This window comes from Vicugna pacos, chromosome 20 (assembly GCF_048564905.1).
Source record: "Vicugna pacos chromosome 20, VicPac4, whole genome shotgun sequence".
NCBI lineage: Eukaryota > Metazoa > Chordata > Mammalia > Artiodactyla > Camelidae > Vicugna > Vicugna pacos.
In genome coordinates, this window is record NC_133006.1 from 40,871,578 (window position 1) to 40,891,680 (window position 20,103).

General features: G+C 49.5%; 1 protein-coding gene and 1 long non-coding RNA gene across 6 annotated transcripts in view; both read right to left on the reverse strand.

Annotated features, from left to right (window-relative positions):
• The window catches only part of FARS2 (phenylalanyl-tRNA synthetase 2, mitochondrial), a 281,140-nt gene that overhangs the window by 121,053 nt on the left and 139,984 nt on the right, over positions 1-20,103 (reverse strand). For all 5 annotated transcript variants that reach the window (XM_072945735.1, XM_015234686.3, XM_072945733.1 and 2 more), the window contains one exon: positions 7,000-7,151. In XM_072945735.1, coding sequence (XP_072801836.1) covers positions 7,000-7,151 — 152 coding nt within the window. The remainder of the gene's footprint in view (positions 1-6,999; positions 7,152-20,103) is intronic.
• Positions 11,671-12,937, reverse strand: LOC140687835 (uncharacterized). Its single transcript, XR_012062453.1, has 3 exons — positions 12,774-12,937; positions 12,525-12,575; positions 11,671-12,168 (listed from the first exon to the last, which is right to left on the reverse strand). It is a non-coding gene; the product is annotated as an uncharacterized lncRNA (long non-coding RNA).

Here is a 20,103-nt window from a genome sequence, read left to right on the forward strand (position 1 = left end):
CGGGGACCAGGAAGGCGGCACTCACATTTGTTCTGAAAACTGTCCAGTGGGCCCACTTGGCTGAAGATGTTCCGCCTCTGGCTTCTTGCCAGGAGAGCGGGCCGGGCTGTCTACGGTGGCCCCTGACTGGACCAGCACTGAGTTCCTGAACCAGACCCCTAGAACCCCAGGACGCGGCGTGGAGCCAAGGGCTCTGCCCAACCTGGGTGATGACAGTTCGCTCAGCCGATTAGGCTGGTTCCTTCCAGAATCTGTCCTGGGACAATGGAGAAGACAGGCCAGAGAAGACTGCAGTCAAGGCAGAAAGGGGCAGAGACGTGAACGTGTGTGTAACTGGGGGGGGGCACTGGCCAGAGGACCGAGGAGGGGGACAGAGCCAGAGGCCCCCAGGTGCAGACGGCCTTGGACCTGCCTCAGCTCCGAGTGGCTTTCCAGCTCTCATGCAGGTGTTTCCTGACATACGTCCCCTTTGTCTTGAAGCGGCCACTGTGCCTCTGGCCTGACAACAAGAGTTCAACAACCCAGAGTTGTTTTTACAGAAACTGAGGGTTTCTGCGAAAGAGGGCTCACTCACGCCACTTAGCATCAAGACTAGGGTATGTGCCAGTCGCAGGGTGTCAGGAGGGAGGCGGACACACAGAGCCTGCCATCCTGTCTCCCTGGTGAATCTCTCCAGGCCGATGGCCTCTCTCCTCTGAATCTACAGCCCTAGACACCTGCCTCTCATTCTGGGTCAATGACAGTTTACTGAGCATCAATTACGAGCAAGAAACCAGGCAGCCTTCCTTAGGCTTGACCAAGCGTATTGTCACCTCGTGCCTTTTATTGCTAGGTCCACGCTTCCTGTGTTTCTTGGCTCCATGAAAACTGGGATCTTCCCTTGTGCCCCCAATTAAGCCAATGTTTCCTATAACACAGGCACTCAAGAATTAATTGGTAAACTTCTTCACAGCCTGCCCCTTGTGTGAGGTTCAAGGAAGTCTAGAAATGGTGGTGCCTGAGTCAGAAGCTACTGACTCAGGTTAAAGAAAACATAAAGCTCTGTGTACACAGTAACCCTCCTCCCTTGTGAAGCAAGGTGAGAGGCCTGGCCACCTGGCCCATGCGGCCAGTCAGACCGAGGGTGGGCGTCCGACGCCAGGGAGCCGGTCCGCCGGCTGCTCGGTGATCTCCGCCTGGGCGAGAGCAGCTGAGCTGAACTGACCAGACTCCTCTGGGGAGGGGGTCAGAACTGGGCGGGGGGCTTGCAGCCGGTGCTCGAGCTGGAGTCTGAGGGCTGCGCAGACCCCGGGCTGGGCAGGGTATTCAGAACTCTGCAAGATACGGGAATCACAGATGCTACCTGGTGGGACGGTGGGCAGAGAGAGTGTGAGAAACAAAATGGAACAGAGAAGTCACGACTGGTTAGACACAGAGCGACGGGGACAGAGAGGTCAGAGCCGCTGCGCTCCTCGTCCCCCTGCAGCCTGCCTGGCCCGCCCGGCTTTCCCGCGCTTCCGCAGGTGTGTTCCGTGGAACCGCCTGGAGCTCCGGTGGAGCAAACCCCTCCCCGTGTGAGGTTCTCTCTCTTCACCTCACTGGTCGTAACACAGAAATCAAGCACCATTTTAAGAAACCTTTTCTGTAAGAAAACATTCTCCATTAAACCATGTCCCAGTGATTCTCGACTAGGACCAATTTTGCCGACTAACAGGCATTTGACTGTGTCTTCAGACATTCTCGCTGCCATAAGGGGGTGGGGCCGGACATGCCACTGGTACCCAGTAAGCTGAGCTGCTAAGCATCTTGTGCCCAGGACAGTTCCCAGAGCAAAGAATTACCTGGCCCCAAACATCAGTAGAGCAGAAGTTGGAAAGCCCTGCCCTAGGCCAAGGGGGTGATACACAGAGCGTCTACCGCCTCTGCATGCAGGAGGCGCCACCTGATGCACACGCGGAAGAAGCCGAGCTTGGGGGAAAACGTGACGACGGCCAGAGCTGTCATGCTTGGGAGATGAGATGCCGGGCACATCTCCAACCTTTCCTACTTCAGATGTTCTACGTGTTGGCTCTGCTGTTGGGTGCAATTCGACACAGCAAGGCCATATCAACACCCCAGGAAAAGAAGGAAGGCCAGGAAAGGCTGGAGGGATGGGGGGAGGACAAGACCCGAACTGCCGCATCCACACTGTGCCCCCACTGGTCCAGGAAGAGCTGTAAGCGTGTGACGTGCACCCCACACCCACTTAGAGGCAGGGCCAGGCCCTCATGCTGCAGCCCCTCTCAGAATTCTGTTACAAATGATGGCAAGTGCTCTAGCACAACTTCTGCTGAATTTTTAAAAATTACCACAAAGAACCAGCTGCTAGGAAGATAAAGGGCGGCAGAGGGTGGAGACTTGGGGCTGGTGTCCGAAGCTCGGCCTGCTCCCCTCAGCCCTCCCCCACCAGACCCTGCCCCACCGCCCACAGGCTCAGGAAACTGGGTCCGTGACTGCACCATAGGACGTGGCAGAGCAAGCGGTGGCTCCGGGACCACGGTGTGAATCCCGGAGCAGAACTGGTCTGGGGACAACTAGAGGACACCTGGGGACAACTCCAGCCAGCCCCTGCCGCAGACACCTGAGACATTGCTCACCACCGACCCCTTCATCTTTGCAATCAAATGCTTCTCTTAAATCCCTGCACTCTAACTTTCCAGAAGCTCTGCCCTCGGCTCAAGCCAAGCTGGTTCCACCCAAGTCCAGGGCACGTCAGAGCCCATCTCCACAACTCAGGGATAGCTGAGTAGCACCCCCGATGAAGGGGAAGCAGGTGAAGACCACGGCTTCCTCTCCCTCCGCTCTGCTCTTTCTCCAACCCTGGGCTAAGAAACAGTTTGAGCAACTGCTCTAGTGGAGACGATAAACAGCACACACCACAATTCCTTAAGTTGCACAGACTGAGAGACTAAAGTAATCAGTGTACTCATGAATGTATCAAAAAATGATGTCTAGGTTCTTTTTTAAAAAAATTTTGGGGTTTTTTTTGGGGGGGAGGGAGATAATTAGGTTTCTTCCTTCCTTCCTCCCTTCCTCCCTTCCTTTTTTTTATGCTGGAGGCACTGGGGATTGAACCGAGGACCTGTGCACACTAAGCACGCACTCTACCACTGGGCTACACTCTTCCCACCAGGTTCTCATGTTGACTTACGTAATTTATTTTCTGAGGTGTTCTCATTATTCAGTACATGCATATGGTGCAATATTCCAAAGGTATCAAAGCACACCCTGTGACCCCAGCTCTCCTCCCCAGAGGTAATCACTGTTACATTTTCTGTGACATGAAATTTCAGGACTCTAAAAATACTGGTGCACATTAAGTGGCAAAGGTTGCCCCTGGGAGAAGGTTCTGGGGGATGAACTGGAACAAAACATCACCTTCTTCAAACCTGAAACATCTATCCTCCTTCAGGACTCAAACTGCTACTTGTAATCAAGAAAAAAACTGCTCACTCGTCTAACATTTTGAAATTAGGCTTCTGCTCAGCAGTTTCCCCCTGAAACATCTTGGGATCTGTTCTTGTTCAAAAAATAACACCTCATTTGTCCAACGACTTGTTTATTCAGAGACGAGCCTCTGTCCTTCACTCTGTCCCAGTATTTCTCATAGTTTCTGATGTGAGGCAAAGAAGGGGGCAGAGCCCTTCTGGACTACCCGGAAATACCTGACTTACATGTTCAGAGAAGGAAATAAATCTTGAGGTTGAGGTTTGCACTGACGAGCACAGGGTCCCTTGCCACCACTCGAGTCAGGGGCTCTTTTTTTTTTTTTTACATAGAGGTACTGCAGACTCCACACAGGACCTCGCGCACGCCAGGCATGCATGCGCTCTACCCACTGAGACAGGAGAACAGGAGGACACAGGGCGCTCCTGGAAAGACCTCCTGGGGGGGGTTCACAAACTGCGAGAGGGGGTCCTTTAAAAAATTACCTGTATCTCTCTGTTCCCACCAATATCATGGGCCCGCAAACCATGGGCCAAATCCAGCCCACCACCTGTTTCTGTGATTAACGTGCAACTAAAACACAGCCACATTCACTCAGTTTTGCTTCGTCTGTGGCTGCATCCATCATGGCAGAACTGGGGAGATGTGACCAAGACCATGGGGGCCACAAAGTCAAAAATATTCACCATCTGATCCCAACAGAAAAAGCCTGCCACCCCGCCCTAGCTGTTCCCCGAGAGCCAGTACACAGGGGGCTACATTTACTACATAACGCGTTCTTTCCCTCAACTACCTCCTTTCCTCAGGCCTATAAAAGCAAGGTTTGTACTGATAAGAATCTGAAAATTAGCAGCTTAAACAAGATACTTCCTTCTCACATCAAAGTTGAGGACTGAATCGACCCCAGAGTTAGAGGCTCAGGCAACTCTGATGCTGCTGCTCCCACCACACAGCTTCCATTGCCAAGGTCACACCGTGGTCCAGAATGGCTGCCCAGGCACCAGCCACTACATCCACTTCCAGGCAGCAAAAAGGGAAAAGGACAGCCTCAGTCCAGCTTTTAAGGAAACTTCTGGAAATACCACTAAAAATTTCTGCTTATAAATCACTGGCTAAACTTGGTCACAGAGATCCACTTTGCTGCTCTGGAAGCTCAGAAGTGTAGACTCTTAGTTGGTTGGTAAGTTACTGAGATAAAAACAAGACTATCTTATTTTTACAGTGGGAGGTTGGATACTGAGCGATGACTAGCAATCTCTGCCACAGGAACCTTACGGCAATCCCCGCCTCTTAGGAAGGCAGGTCCACGCTCCAGGCAGGACCTCCCCTGTGCCAGGGACCCCGGCAAATGATATGTTCTATTTTCTGTAACATTAGCAGACAAATACTGTCTGTAAGCTCCAAAATATATTTAAAATCTGCCAAAGCAGCTGAAGTCAAGTAGAAGCCAAACGAGAGGGAGTGAAAAGCAGGAACAGAGCGGCGGAGCTCAGCAAGCACAAGCGCAAATGCCTTCCCCGCAGCCGGGCTTACACTCTCAAGTGCAAAGCCTGTGTCACTGCCAAGCGCTGAAACGGGCCTGCACAGAGGTAAATCTGTGTGTAACAAGGGCGGGTCTGGGTGGGAGGCAGACCCACGCAAAGAATCCAAGAGATGAATGAGCCGTACTTAAAGGAAGATCGGTTTTCGGCAGTGGAGGGAAAAACACCTTACAGTTGTGAAAACAACTAGCCTGAATGACTGCCTGGCCCCTCCCACCACGCCAGCCCCGACCTTGGCCCTCGGCCTTGTGCAAATGCTGATTCAGAAAATGCAGTGCCTTCAAATACAAGTGACAGAAAGGCATCTATATATACACCACTGATGCAGCTACTAAAATACAGGGAAAAAAAATAAGGAAAGTGGCAGAAAAACTTACTAACAGGGAAGTCATAGAAAAATGCTGTCATTGATCATGTGAAATTTCTAGCCAAATATTCTGCAGTGACTTTTAAAAACCAAATGAAGCGATTCCTCTAAGAAGGAAAAATCACAAAGCAGAAATGACTCCAGGAAGAGGCAGGGAGAAAACAGGAGAATTGAAACGTGAGCCTGAAGAACTCAGAAAAGGGGGAAAAACAAAGTAACTGAAGATGGAAATGGGATAGGCGTCAGAAGCGACCACAGAAGACCTGGGGGGACAGAGACGGTACTGACGAGGAAAACTCTCAAAACGAAGTGGAGAGAAAGAGTTTAAAACATGAGAGAGAAAACAGCAGACAGAGGTCAAAGGAGGTGCTGGTCATGCATGTCTGGATCCCTGAAGGAGGGGTCAGAAGAAATCCTAACAGATATGATTCAAGAAAACTTCCCTAAGACCCAGGCAGAGCCAAATCTGGTGAGAGGCAACAATACACTCACCAGGGAGACCAGTCAACACTGAGATGGATGCTGACACAGTTATTAAATTGTTAAGATAAAGAATCTTTTAGGGAGAAAAGGAAAAAGGTGGAGTCTGGCCTCAGATTTCTTTATTTCAAGTTAAACCTGAGAAGACAATTGAGCAACACTTACAAGATCCTTACTAAAAAAATGGGCGAGCCAAGGATTTTATACCCAACAACACTGTCATTTAAGTATAAACAGATGAACAGTTTTGCACATGCAAGAGCTCAGGGAATACTGTTTCCCTAAGTCCTTGAGCAAGCTTCCAGATGGTCAGGGCGCATGATGGTCCCCTGTTCTGACTGCAATCAGCGTTCCCAGTCAGATGTTGCAAGCCCTGGTTCCTGCCTGACCCCACATCCACGCCTCTTCCCAGCAATCACACCTCTCGCCCACTGCCCCAGCTCCCTGAGCTGCCGTGTTCTCTGCCCCTCCTGAAGTCACATACGACACGCCCCCCAGGATTCACATGCACGTTCTAGAATGCTGCTTCCCCTTCCCTCACTTTCTCAAAGAGGTTTTTCCCTGACTCCTTGACCAAAATCAGTGTTTTGATTATGACCCATGTTTTTTCCCCTCACAGTACTCACCAAAAATCTGTGTAGTTATTTACTTAATATTTGCTTCTCCCACAAGACTGTAAACCCTCAGAGAAGGCAAAGCCAAGTTTGTTTGGAACACTCTTAATTCCTGGGACATTACACAGGCCTCAGCGAGTGGTAAGCACTTAATAAATATTCACTGAGAGACTAATAAAACAGCTTTTTCTCCACAAACTGCTCTTTCTGCTTCATTTCCTTGGTGCCTGGAATGTGATATGGCAAGAAATCACTTCCCAAAACAATACTGAGAAACTCCAAGGTCTTTAAAACCTTCTGCTTTATGTACTTTGTTTACAAGGCAGGAAAGATTAAAAATGCACTTTAGAAAGACTTTCAGAAAGTACCGATATAGAAAGAGTTTTCTGATACGCTGTATCTTCACTATAAATTCAGAAGACATTTGTCTCCTGTGCACTGGGTTTCAGCAAAACTGTATTATGTATTTCCGTATGCTATTTGCCACATTGAGACAAAAGGGGATAAAATCAGAAAGCTTTTTTTTACTCACTTTGGATGTTCAAACTTGTCTATGAGATCGACCTTTTCCACCAAATCTCCTCCAATCGTTCGGACCAAGTCGTAGAAATCGTTCTCGGTGTAATTCTCAGGAGGTAGCCAGAAGGAGATGTCGTTCATCACAGCAGGGTACTTGCTGAGAGGCTACAAGATGAGAGAAGGAAAGACAGGCTGATTGGTTAGTTGGTTGACAATGTTTAAGGTTTTCATGGAAAGTTTCACTTGGGTTAGTTAGAAACTGCTGGCAAGACATTATTTCAGTAGTTGAATTTTCAGGAACAAAATGAACTTAAAAAATAAGTCAGTATTCAAAATTAGCAAATTCCATTATGACTGTTACAGATTCTTATCACACTTATGTGTGACATTACTATATATTATACTTACATTATCACTAATGTTCAGTTTAGTACAGAGCAATTTGAATACATCGTATTTCAGTTTTTTTCCACTTGGATATTAGAGGAGAAAAGTTCACATTTAATTAAGAAGCAATTCATTAACTTCCTGCGATACCTTCAGGAAGCCGTTTTAATAGGAAATAAGTAAGGGCTTGTCAAAATTGGTATTTCAATTAGAAATGTCATTATTTGTGTTAGTATTTCTAATTATTAAGGAAGTGCTCCTAATCATTAATAACTTAGGGAATTATTTTTCAAATGAGGCCTCTAAGGATGTGATAAACACAAATGGAGCCATTCCCCCATTTTACCCCACATTTCCAGTTTATTAGGGCTCACTGATGAGTTCACTACATAAAATATACATTTAAAATGAGATACTTTCAGAAGTTAGCACATTTGTGTACATGGCTTACACACGTACCTCACCAATATGTATATATGTATCACATACGCACACTTACGTACAGATGGTTGTGGTGTGTATGTCTATACGTTATCATCACAGCAAAAAACGTTTCATTAAATGTTTCACTATGTAATTATGAAACCTTCCAGCCAAGGGAGTATCTGCCACAACTGTAAGTGTGTTAGAAGAACAAGTTTATAAGTTTATTGACACCAAGCCTGATAAAGCCCTTGGTGAATCACTGATTAGAAAAAGTGCACAACTTTTTAAACGGCAAAACCTCTGAAGAACCAACTATTCAAACATAAATGATTATTCAAACTGAAATATCAATAAAGCTGTCAAACCAAAGCATGGGTTCAGAACACACATTTCAAGTGAACATAATAACGCTCTCATCCAGGTGCTCCTGACAAAACACCACAGCTTCCAAGAAGCATCCTCTCCTAAGAGTTAAGACGCTGTGATAAATAATCCGCGGGGCAGTGTAGCAACAAGAGATGCGGGAGTGGGAATGGTTACGCGGTGTTTTCCCTTTTCCAGGACCCTTTGGCCACTTGAGGAACATGGAAATTCAGGGAGATAAGATTAGAGGCAGAGATTGCCAAGAACTAGCATGAAATCTCCTCTTCAGTGGCAGACACGGGAGGAGGCGCCCGACCGCGGTGAGCGCCGGCGTCAGGAACCCACGAGCAAGTCAAGGTAGCAACGCAGTCAACCGGAATGTGGGGCCCCCCAGACGTCAGAGAGTAACATGCAGGAGACATTACGGCAGAGACAGCAGTTAAAATCATGGAGAAAAACCCAGACGACTGTACTGCAAACCTGCTCCAAGCGAACAAACGGCAACAAGGCTAAGGCACCCCCCATAACTGAGGATGTGACTCTACCTGGAGCAGTCTTGACAGAGGGACTCAAGTTAAAATGAGGCCCCTACTCGAAAATGACTGGTGTCCTTATAAAAAGGGAAATGTGAGCCCAGAGATGTGCACCCAGGGAGCTGCCACGTGGGAAAGAGCCGGAGGCTGGGGTGATGGGTCTGCAGGACAAGGGACACTGAAGCCTGCAAAGCTAGGGGAGGCTGGGGAGAACAGGTGTGCGAGGCCCCCAGGGTGGTGCTCGCCACGGCGGCCCCGGGAAACAGCCCAGCCCCTCTGGGGGCAGGCGTCCTCCTGGGCCTGGAGGAGGACCACGGCGAGCTGGCCCTGGCTAGTCCCTGCTCCACACCAGGGAAGGACAGCTGTCACATCAAAGGCGGCGACCAGTCAGGACGTGGCCTCGGCCTTGCCGGTGTTCACACCCCTGAGGAAAACGTATATAAAACAGAGGCAGTGTCTGCTGAGCAGACCGCAGGGAGGAGGACAGGAAATAACATCCCTATAGCACATCCTTCATCGTTTTCTAGCCAAAACTCTGACTCGGACAGTTCAGCGGACACACAGTCTGACAGCTGCCCAAGACCCGGCGGCAACTCACCAGGACGCCACAGTGCCTGGGCCGGGACACGGGGCTTACAGGGAAGTGAGACTGGGGTTTAACGGGACTCTTCCGTCCTAGCTGGCTCCTTGCTCCGGACTCGCCCCTCCTGATGTCGCCATGGACACTGTGAGGTGAAAACGCTCCACGGTCAACCAGCCATGAAGCAGCGGAGCCACGACCGAATGCTGGGCCAGGCCGGGCTCTTTACCTCTCCGCTTTAAGGCCCCCCCTTTAAAACAAAGGGCTCACGGAGAGGCACGGAGCCCCATAAAAAGACCAGCAGGGCCCCCAGGCACGGCCACTACTCTCCTGCCGGCACCATCCAGTTCCGTGGCCCAGAGCCTCTATCTCACTTTTTGACTCTGAAACGGCTTACTTACCCCTAAAATTCTATTGGTTCCTTGAGCTCACTCCTGATTGGTTATCTCCTCCACTCCTGATTGGTTATTTCCTCCACTCCTGATTGGTTCATTTCCCTAACTTCTGATTGGTCCACTTGTAGTACTTCATTTGCAAGGAGCTCACTCCTGATTGGTTATTTCTCTCCCTCCGGATTGGTCCATTTCTACAAAGCTTATTCCTAATTAGTCAACTTTCATTATACCTTATTTGCATATGATGTTGCAACGTGTAAGCTGGCAGCCTATAAAAGCCTATGTAAACCTACAGACGGGGTCCAGAGCTTTGAGTGTTAACTCTTCTGGGCCTGCTAGCATCATAAACCTTGAGTTTTCCAACTCTCCCAGTGCTGCTTGGTCTCTCGCCTGGATCCAGGTCGCTGTCACAACCGAGCTGTAACACTGAGCTGTAACACATTTTTCCTGCAATAACGGGACCAGCTCAGCTTCTAGCCCTGTTCCCTCACGTGGCCCATGCAGCCCAATTAGCAACTGTAAATGAGGCCAAATCTAACGTTTATCCCTAGGGTGCCTTCTGCAACATTTCCTTTCCCACTGACTCATTTAGCTTTTAGGTTAATTATCTTGATTGGTAAGTACTTCCAGTCTGCTTACCATCTATGTGATTGTGTTCTTCTCTAAATTAACTTAAAAATCAGTGTTACCTATAAAGATAGTGTGCACCACCCATGACTTGGCTTTACGTCCAAATGAGAGCCCTTACTTTAATCCTATCCATTTGTTTTTTAATTAAAAAACTGCTTCTCAGACTTGGCTGGCAGTTTTGGTACTTGACAAATTCAGGCTGTTCTAACTCAAGACTTCATGCTGTCTTGATGTTTACAGATTTCCTCCCTTTGTTCCAACATTTTGTTTTCCTCTTACTTATTTTCACCGAGCGCCAGGAGCACAGCCTGCTGGTCAGAAGGAGGCACAGAGCCCGCTTGGGAAACCTTTGTTCTGTTACTTCACCAAGAAACCACAGGAGACCCAAACCAAGTTCTAAGCAGTCTTCCAAACTTTCAGGAAGTTTCTCATGTTTGTTCTTATCTTTTGACAGAATTTCAGTTCTGTTTGAAGATCCACAGAAAACAAAGAATTTCCACAATGAGATCACGCGGAACAATCATTCTGGCAACTCTGTATGGAGTTAACTTCCCGTTTCCCTAGCACGGCCCCCAGCTATCTACTGAAGTTCTTAAGAACAGAAACAGACAGAATTTCAAATCTTTCTGAATCCTTTTGTAACAGGGAAGAACAAACCTGACTCCATATTTGATCTGTTCCTTTGGCTCTAACCCTGGGCTGTGTTTCCTGGGCTTAGTCATGCTGGTTCTGCACCTTCTGTAAAAGAATGCTGCCTAGAGCTTGAAACACATAGGAGAGCCCATTCTCAAGGTTCTGACCTTCAAGGTTATAACATTTTCCCATTCATACAGAGATAAAAAGTTGCAGAATAGAAAATGACATTTGTTTAGATAAAAAAACAGACTTCTTCTGTACAGCAATGGGAAGTATATTCAATTTCTTATAATAACCTTTAATGAAAAAGAATATGAAAACGAGTATGTGTATGTATGTATATGTATGCCTGGGACATTATGCTGTACACCAGAAATTGATACACTCTAACTGACTATACTTCAATAAAAAGTTAAAGAAAAAAAAGAAAAGAAAAGAACACTTGTCTTGTTGGAGGTTTATAGGGACACCCTGACCTGACCCACGTGTACAGCTGTAAGAACAAAGGATTCCCACACGAAGAGGTTTGCAACAACCACCTCCCCTTCCCCTTTTTAGTATAAAAGGAGCCTGAATTCTGACTTGGGGAAGATGGTTCCCCAGGACTTTAGTCCCCCAGCTTGGTCTGCTGGCTAAAGTCGTTCTTCTTTGCCCCAACACCCCTCCTCCTGATTTACTAGCCTGTCATGCGGCGAGCAGAACGAGTTTGGACTTGGTAGCAATCTCAAACTTCCTTTAAAGCTCAAGAATTCTTTATTTAAAACAAATCATATATGACCAGGTGCAAGGAAAACAAGGGTGGCTCCTAAGACCTCAGTTAGGAAAGTGGGAAAGGCCACCAGCGCACATGGCCCCATGAGCTCTGTAGGGCGGAGGGGTCCGGATCACAGTTTCAGAGCCCTGCCTGTCATGGTTTTGAACTTAAGAAACGATGAAAAAAGTAAGCCTCAGCAATCCTTGTTCAAGTAAAATTTCACCCGTGCCTCTGAGGGTTAAAGAAGGCACCGAAGGAGGATGAGGCCTGCAGCGCAGACCGCTGCCTTAGAGCACAGGCCGAGCGTTCGCACAGAACACAGATGCCAAAAGTCAAAGAGAATCTTTCAGGGGTGATGAGCATGTCCTGAGATGGACTGTGGAGAAGGTCGCACACTTCTGTGAGCCTGCCGAAGGCCACTGAGTCGCACAAGTTTCATGGGTGAATTGTCGAGGACGTGGATTACATCTTAACAAAACTGTGATGAAAACAATAAGTGAGTAAATAAATGTGTCAAGGAAGAAATGCGGGTCTCTAGAATGGAAAACTTCCATCTTCTACTCGGTCTCTGTATGTCACCTTCAGAACTTACCACAGACTTCATTTCTTAAATTCATTTTTTCAGGTTAAAAGATGGAGCCTTCCAGGGCCAGCATTACCTCTGCATTCTAGCTTTCCTTCCCAGAGGTAAAATACTTGGAGAAGTTTTGCACAACCACTTACATCTTCCATTAAATTTCATGCCTGTATCTTCACAGCCTTACACAATCACTGTATTTCAAGTGCCGTCACCTAGAGTTTTGTGAGTACAATTTCCCAGTTAACCGTGCTTACCGGGATCTAGCCTTCTCCCTTCCGTGCGCCTCAGGTACGTGAACGGAGGCCCTAGAGGAGAGAATACGTCACGGGCAGCCGGGTCTGCTAGCCCCCACCCCAAAACCTGGAAACGGCAGAAGCTCCGAGCAGGGCCTCTTTGAGGCGCTCGCGGGTTCTGTTTCGTTTCACGTCTTCTCAGTCTCGGCAAGTCCCTGTCCTCACAGGGACGGGATGTGCCGTGAGTGAGAGCGAGGAACTTGGACTTGCCTGCATTCATGCAGAGCGGGCCTTCTGACTCTTCCAGTGTTCAGAGGAAAAGGAGCAAAACCAAAATTAACCTGAAGAACTTCAGACATCTGATTTCCAGTGGCTTGTTCAAAACTGGAGAAAAGATCAAACTTTAGGCCTGTTATAGAATGGACTCCCTTGGACTCGACCTTCTTCATTCCCTCCTCACCCCATCCTCTTCCCCCTCCACTTGTCTGCTGCTCCTTTTAGGCCAGATCCCTTGATACTATGGGTTGGTATCTCTTCCTGACCCCACAGTGTGTAAGAATCAGCCCCCAGGGGCCGACCCCCACCCCGTATCTGTGTCTAAAGCTTTGTGCTCTGTCCTGTTCGGTGCCAGAAATGCCCAGGGGAGGGGCATCGGGCAAACTACTTCTGAAAACATTTACTGATTTGGTTTTTCAAGAAAACAGTCTAAATCAACCCTCAGTCATAGGGGAGAAATGGATACGGAACACAAAGCTAACTGTGATGACCTGTTTTTGAGAAAACCTCATAGGGAGAGGGGGGAGCAGGCGGTGGGGTGGGACGGGATGGGAGGAAATCCCAGGATACGCAAGACACTGGTGATCAGGTGGGTGGTGGCTGTACAGGTATTCACTGTATTATTATACTTTCTAACTGAAACATTTTAGTTTCCAAATATTAGATTAAATGAAAATTAAAGAAAAAGTGGTATCGATTTTTAGTCATTTGCCCAGAGAAATTATATAACAGAGGGAAACAATGGCCACAGCTGGTGAGTCGCATTTTAAAAAGAAATTGTTCTTTTTCTATATTTAAGATAAAATTCCATCTGTTGATATTAGATTCTGTTTCAATAACAAAGAGTTCAGCTTCCTCACGTTAGGGAGAAACACAAACAGAATTTTCTTCTGCTCCAAATCCACACGAGTCCAACAAAGTTTATGACACAGTTCACAGAGGGCAGGTGGGACTGACGCCGTAGGTAAAGGTAAACCGACCGCGAACTGGGGGCCCTGATGGAGAGAGCCCCGCCCCTGACTCAGGTGACAGCTGGCAGAAAGAGGGGCGTTGAACGGGAGCCTGGGAACAAGACACCAGCACTCACCAGTCCCCGCTCTGGTTCTTGCCTGTGCCGGCTCCCCTGGCTCCTCAGACCATCCCTGCCACCGAAGAGCTCACAGGCCAGAGGGAAGAAGGTCGTGAGAAGTGGTGCGTGCCCTGGGGCAGAGGGGCAGACACCGTCATCTTTGTAAACGCGGCTCGAAGCCTGAAGGGGGTCACTAGATTATGGCCCTTTCCCGGGGAAGTCACACCTTCCACCCAGCAGGTAAAGGTCTCAGTAAGAGAAACTCAACACAAGAAGAAAACATGGAGCGCGCACACCCTGGGCCATCTATCGGGCCAGAACCCCCCCGACAAGAAGGGCAAGGTGGTGAGTGATCACCTTCCGGGAAGACGCTGCCGTCACAGGACGCCCACCGCAGAGTCCCCAGGTTCGGCTTCTCTCTGAGCCCAAGTCTCCACCTCTGCAAGAAAGCACTTAGCACCTCACACTGTCGTCTGATCAAAACTGTCCCCTGCGACATCACAAGGGCCATCTTGTCAAGTGCACCTGAGAAGTGCTGGCAGGGGAACGGCCCTTCCTCCTCCTCAGGTCGGGGCTTCCTAAAATTTAAACTACAAGGACCAAGTGCGACCCAACTGTTCTGCCCCACTGGTCATCTGAGCCGCGCCACCCTTCCTCCCAGAGGCCAGAAGAGGACCGCGTTCTCACTTCCACAGAGCTGGGGTGGCCTTACCCCTTAGGTACGTACTTCAGAGGATTAAAGGACAGATCCTTTTGGCCAAGGGGATGAAGGGATGATGGACAGGAAACGTGGACATGCTGAGGGCTGCCTTAGACTTTGTTCTGAGGGCTACAAGGTCGAGCGTGGAGCCGGAGAGGAGGGAATCAGCACAGGGCGCCCCAGGCTGAGCACGAGGTGGGGGAAAGCCCTCGGGTTTCCTCTCAGGCTGGCGCAGCAGCTGACCTCGTGGGCCAGTCACTAATCACCTGCCTCTTGGCTCCAAACCTGCTTCTGCTCAATCTGTGTGAGGCTGGGCTGGGCTCAGCAAGGGGCGTTTCTGTTCTGCCAGAGTGGTTCCCAGGAGGGAGGCTGAAGACGGGAGGAGGGAGAAGGGACTGGCTCCCCTCCCCAACCTCCCACCCCTACCCCCTGTCTCCGTCTCTTCAATACTCAGCAAGGAAGCTCTCTGAGGGCTACACCCTCAACTAAAGTACCTCCATCCCTGCAAAGAGGAAAATACCAGACTAGGATCCTTCAAGTTTCTATTCCTTTATCAAAACAAAAACAGAAGCAAAAACAAAAGAAACAAAACTCAGTGGTTTTATTGATAGAGCTCCGAGAAAGGGAAAGGATGTGTGAGGAGCACCAGGAGGGGCTGGTGCTTCAGGGAGGACGCACTGGCTGGAGGATGCACCGAGGAGGCTGCCTTGTGGCCGAGACCCCTCCCACCACCCTCAGCCAGGGTGGCACCACCAGAGTCCAGCCAGCTGCTGCCCCGAGGGGCTGGTGTTAACTGCGGGATAAACAGCACCGAGTCAGACAACCTCCCCCTGCTCTCATCAATCAGCACGGGACGCTTCCTCCGTCCTGCCCCCCAGGGCTTCTCCTCCGCCCTGCAAGGTCATAAGGAATTTAAGCCTGAGCCTGAATAAAATGGCATCAAACATTTTCCTAGGAGCTATTTTCCAGTAACTTCCTTCCCAGTCACCCGCGGGTTGGACTGGTTTGCAGAGCCTCCCTGGAGACCCCGTCTTCGCTCCCACGGAAAGTGTGAGGAACCGGAACTTGACAAACCAGCCAGGAGGAAACAGCCACTTGGCAGCGCTCTCCAAGGTTCTGAATCTCTTGTTTATTTGGATGAGGATGAGGGAAGAAGACTGACTCCCCCGTCCAGTTGGAGGGCTGTGTTTCTTGGCCACATCTCTTCTCGCACCTGCATCAGCTGGTCAGGCAGAGGCTGGGGAGGGCGGCAGGGAGGTGCTGCAGTGGTGAGCCTCCGCGGAGAACGGGCAGGGGAGTGAGCTGCTGGAGAACCCTGAACTTGCCCTGAGCCGACACACTCGTGACCTGCCGCCTGCCCCTCCCCGCTCATTCCGCCCACCGCCAACGAACCAGGACCGTGACAGGGCCCGGGGCGCTCAGGGAGGCCGAGGCGGCCTCACCCTTTCTCGGACTCTGGCAGGGAGATGAGGGAGACAGCGGAGACGGGAGGGGGACGAGGATGTGAGAGCCCAGGCAGGAGAGCAAGGAGCTCTAAAGCAAAGGCACCCGATGAATCCAACACACAGAGTCATTGCAGGATGGGTCCTCCAGCTAAGTCATACAGCTCCCGGTTAACCACACACTTGACCGACCCAATTCCTCAACCGCGGTGGTTTACAGAGAAGGTATCACAACGAGGCTTCTGAATAACACGGCTTAGTTTTATTGTGATTACTAGGACTTGAATACATCAAGGAGCCAATCCCAAGGACCAACAGCCTTAAAAAAGATACAGGTTTTTATTTTTATTCTACAAAAAAGTAAATGTTTATTTCCCCCACAAAACTCTGCTTTCTTTTCACATGTAGTTATTCCTAAAGACCCCTGGCGCCATGTTTTGGAATGAGAAAGAATATTGGAAGGAGGCTATTACAGTAACAAAAATAATGCATTTCTCTTCCGTCTGCTGCCTCTCGTCATTTGGTTTCCATGTAACCTAATTCTTATTCTGATCAGAGGAGAAGGAACCGAAACCAGGATTTTATTAACACCATCGATATCTACCCACGCTTGGGCCTGTGCACACACACGGTCCTCGGGTTCTAATTATGCATTTTACAGATGAGCGTCCCTGCTTGCTCTCCACGCAGATGATGGATAAAGGAGCTTTTGTTTTCAGAGATTTATTTCAAACACCTCTTCATTAAATGCTATTTGGAGGCAGATACATATCTGTGGAAGGTTGAGAAAAAAAGACCATGCTGATAAAATAACCATCAAGGAAATGTGTCACTGCAGAACCTAAGACAATCTTTCTGCAAAGGACACACTGGAAACACACACACACACACACACACACACACACACGTGCACGTGCTCACACGCATCGAGGAGGAAGGAGAAATTCATTACAAAAAGACGTTTAAAACCTCTTTGAAAATACATGCCATTCCTATGCAGAGAGTAATAAGCACTTGAGGATGCAGATGGGAATGGACGGCTGCCTGTCTGCCTGTCTGTCTTGACGGCGCATGTGATGCTCAGCTCTGCCAGAGAGCCTGCTGAACTCTGCTATGTCCGCCTTACAGCTTGGATGAACGGGCTCATGAAAGTAAAAGGAAGGGGGGGGGGTGGAATTCTGGAGCGGGGTGGCACCCACAGTGGACGGGAGCGGGTGGACTTCTGCCCGGGGACCCTCGCCTGCACGCGCAGGGGGAGGGGGAGGGGCAGCCAAGGAGGCAGGGCCAAGCTGGCGCTGTTCCCGACAGAAACAGAGACGTCTCCTGGAAAAATCCACCTTTCTGCTTCTGAACTGCACCACAAATTGGATGGAAAAGCTATTGAACCCTGAGGCAGAAGCAGTAATTTCCTCAGAAGGCCTCACATTTAGGGACACAAAAGAGAACCCGCCAACGCAGGCTTCCCCAGTGACAACGGCCACCTGCCTGGGCCTAGATCGGACGGCAGGGCTGTCACGTGCTCACTGGCGGCAGGAACCCGAAAGCCTGCATTCAGACCTGGCTCCAGTGTCTACTCTCAGAGCAAGGGCCCGGGGCCTGTGGTAGGTCCTTTCTGGGTCTTGGTTTCCTCGTCTGTAAGATGGGGATATTAATAGTATCCATTTCATAGGTTTTATGTAAAGTGCTTAGAACAGTGCCTGGAGGCGTGCTATAAGGACAAACAAACAAGTCTATAAATAAAGGAGAGAGTGAGTGGGCTGGCTTCTGTTATGGAACAATTTGATTTATTACTAATTTAACTGGCATCCCCATTTCACTGGAAGAGTTCAAATTGTCGTACAAATGAAATCGCTTAGAAGTAAAGCTGTCTTCATCCATTTTACAGATGGGGAAACTGAGGCACTGGAGGGCACACAGAGGCATATGTATTTCTTCCACATTGCCTCACCCAACTGCACGCACCACGGGCGTTCCATAAACACTGGGGCCTGAACTGACCCTCCTGAGGCCTGAGACTTTACTGGGAACATAACCTCACCAGAAGTGTCCTTTATTTTAATTTCATTCCTTTTACAGATTCTAATCGCTATGGAAGAACAGCGATGGATTCGGCACGCCGAACCACTTCACCACTTTGTTTTCACAGTGACTTTTTTTTTTTTGAGCGCGGGGATCATGTATTGGGCCCAGGGAACACTCTTTCTTGGTAAGATGTTTGTTTAGAGCGTCACTGGTCCAGCGATGGATGGACCAGGGCCTTACTAAGCACTGCTGTCACAGGCCTCAAAGATCTCTAAGTGCCCATCACTGGTCACCCTGCTCTGAAAACACTCCAGCCATCAGACGCTAACTGACATGTAACATGTATATGTTACAGAACATATAACACATCACACCAGAGAGCCTGCAAGACCAAGCGCTCTCGGGTCAGAATGACATCAGAAGCCTCATATTTTAACGTAAAGGACCACCCTGTTTTGTTACAAGGTTGTCCCCCCAAAGTTTTTTCTACTTTTGGTTAAGGTCTTTTCTCCAGTGGATGGAGTCTGATTAGAGGCAGCCTGGCCATGGACAGCTTTACATCAGCCCACATGCACAAGCTTGGAGCCGTCCGGTAACCAAGGCCCGGCCGGATGGTCAGATGGAACCACTCACAGGAAACTGGTGTGGCTGACTGCTCTGACTCCCACCCCCAAAAGCAGTTTCACATGGTTTATCCTGACAGTTGTATAACTTAGGGCAGATTTCTGCATTCTCTAAATCTCAGTTTCCTCATCAATAAAATGGGGATATCCTGAGTCCGTTCTCTGTGTTGTCATAGAGATGATAGAAATGTGTGGACAGTACTTGGCACTGTCACTGTGGGAACAGGGCAGTCCTGAATAAAGGGACTCATTACGTGCAGCAACGATGCTCGCATCTGGTTCTGATGCCAACTTCCAGGAAGAAACCGGGACGGGGAGCACCTCACTGTGGTCCTGCAAGAGTGCCCTGGGGAGCGAGAGCCTGTGTGCCCAGCAGGGCAGGTGGCCCTGCCGCCGCCATCTCTCTCCCTCTCCGGCAGCCGCAGTTCTCACAAAGCAGCTGCCAGCCGGAGGAGGGTTCCAGAGCGCAGAGCAGAGAAGCCCAGCTTCCTCGCGCACCCCTGGCTGGCAGCCCACCTGCGAGATGCCCGCGCGCTGCCCTGCGGGACCCTGTCAGCAACACTGGTTGCGACTCCGGCAGAAGTGCTGGCAGGCGAGACAGGTGACTGTTTTTTCAAATAAAAAGCAAAATGTAGACCATCTAAAGGGCTCCCTCTCTTCTCCTTGGTTTTGTTTGTTGTGTTGTGTGTTTTGTTTTAACTTCTCTGGCAGTCCTGGTCACGTTCTGGAAGCCTCTCTCTCCCTGGGGGTGCCGATGCTCCCCAAGGCAGGAGCCCTCCCAGCACTGGGCACAAGCCCGACCCCCAGCACACAGATGGAGACTAGCTGATGCTGCAGAGCCAGCCCTGATGATGGCCCCTCTTCTTCGTCGCCCTGCACACTCGGAGGCTGCAGACCTTCCAAACAACTGTGTCCTTTTTTGGCTTCTGTCAACTCGGCCACGCTGCTGGGATTCCAAATAATTGGCTTAACAATTCCATGCACACTGAGGGATAACTTTCCAGAACCAATGAGTGGACCACTTTCCCAATGGCTCTGTGTCTCCTTTATACTAAACAAGAGTGGGTCTGGCCACCCAAGTTCTCCACTAATTGCACGTGTTGACAGATACTTCATATGTCTGTGCATCTTAGAGGAGATGGAATCAGCACTCCGTTTGGAAGTGAAAGGGCTACCTGGACCCGAAGGGCTTTCTCAGCTTTCACAGCGTGAATGGTGGTCTCCAGAAGCACAGTGGTGACTCACATCTGAGAGCACTGTCCAGTACTAGTCCTGCACACAAAGTGATTTCCACATGCAAGGTCTCAGTTACTCCTGCCATGCGAGTCTGGGGGATATTATACCCATTTTATAGAAGAGGAAACCGAGGATTAGAAAGAATAAGCCTCTGGCTGTAGCACCACATGGGGGACAATGCTGCTGGCCATCTGGGGCTCTGGGCTTTGGGTGAGTGCAGGTTTTAGCACAG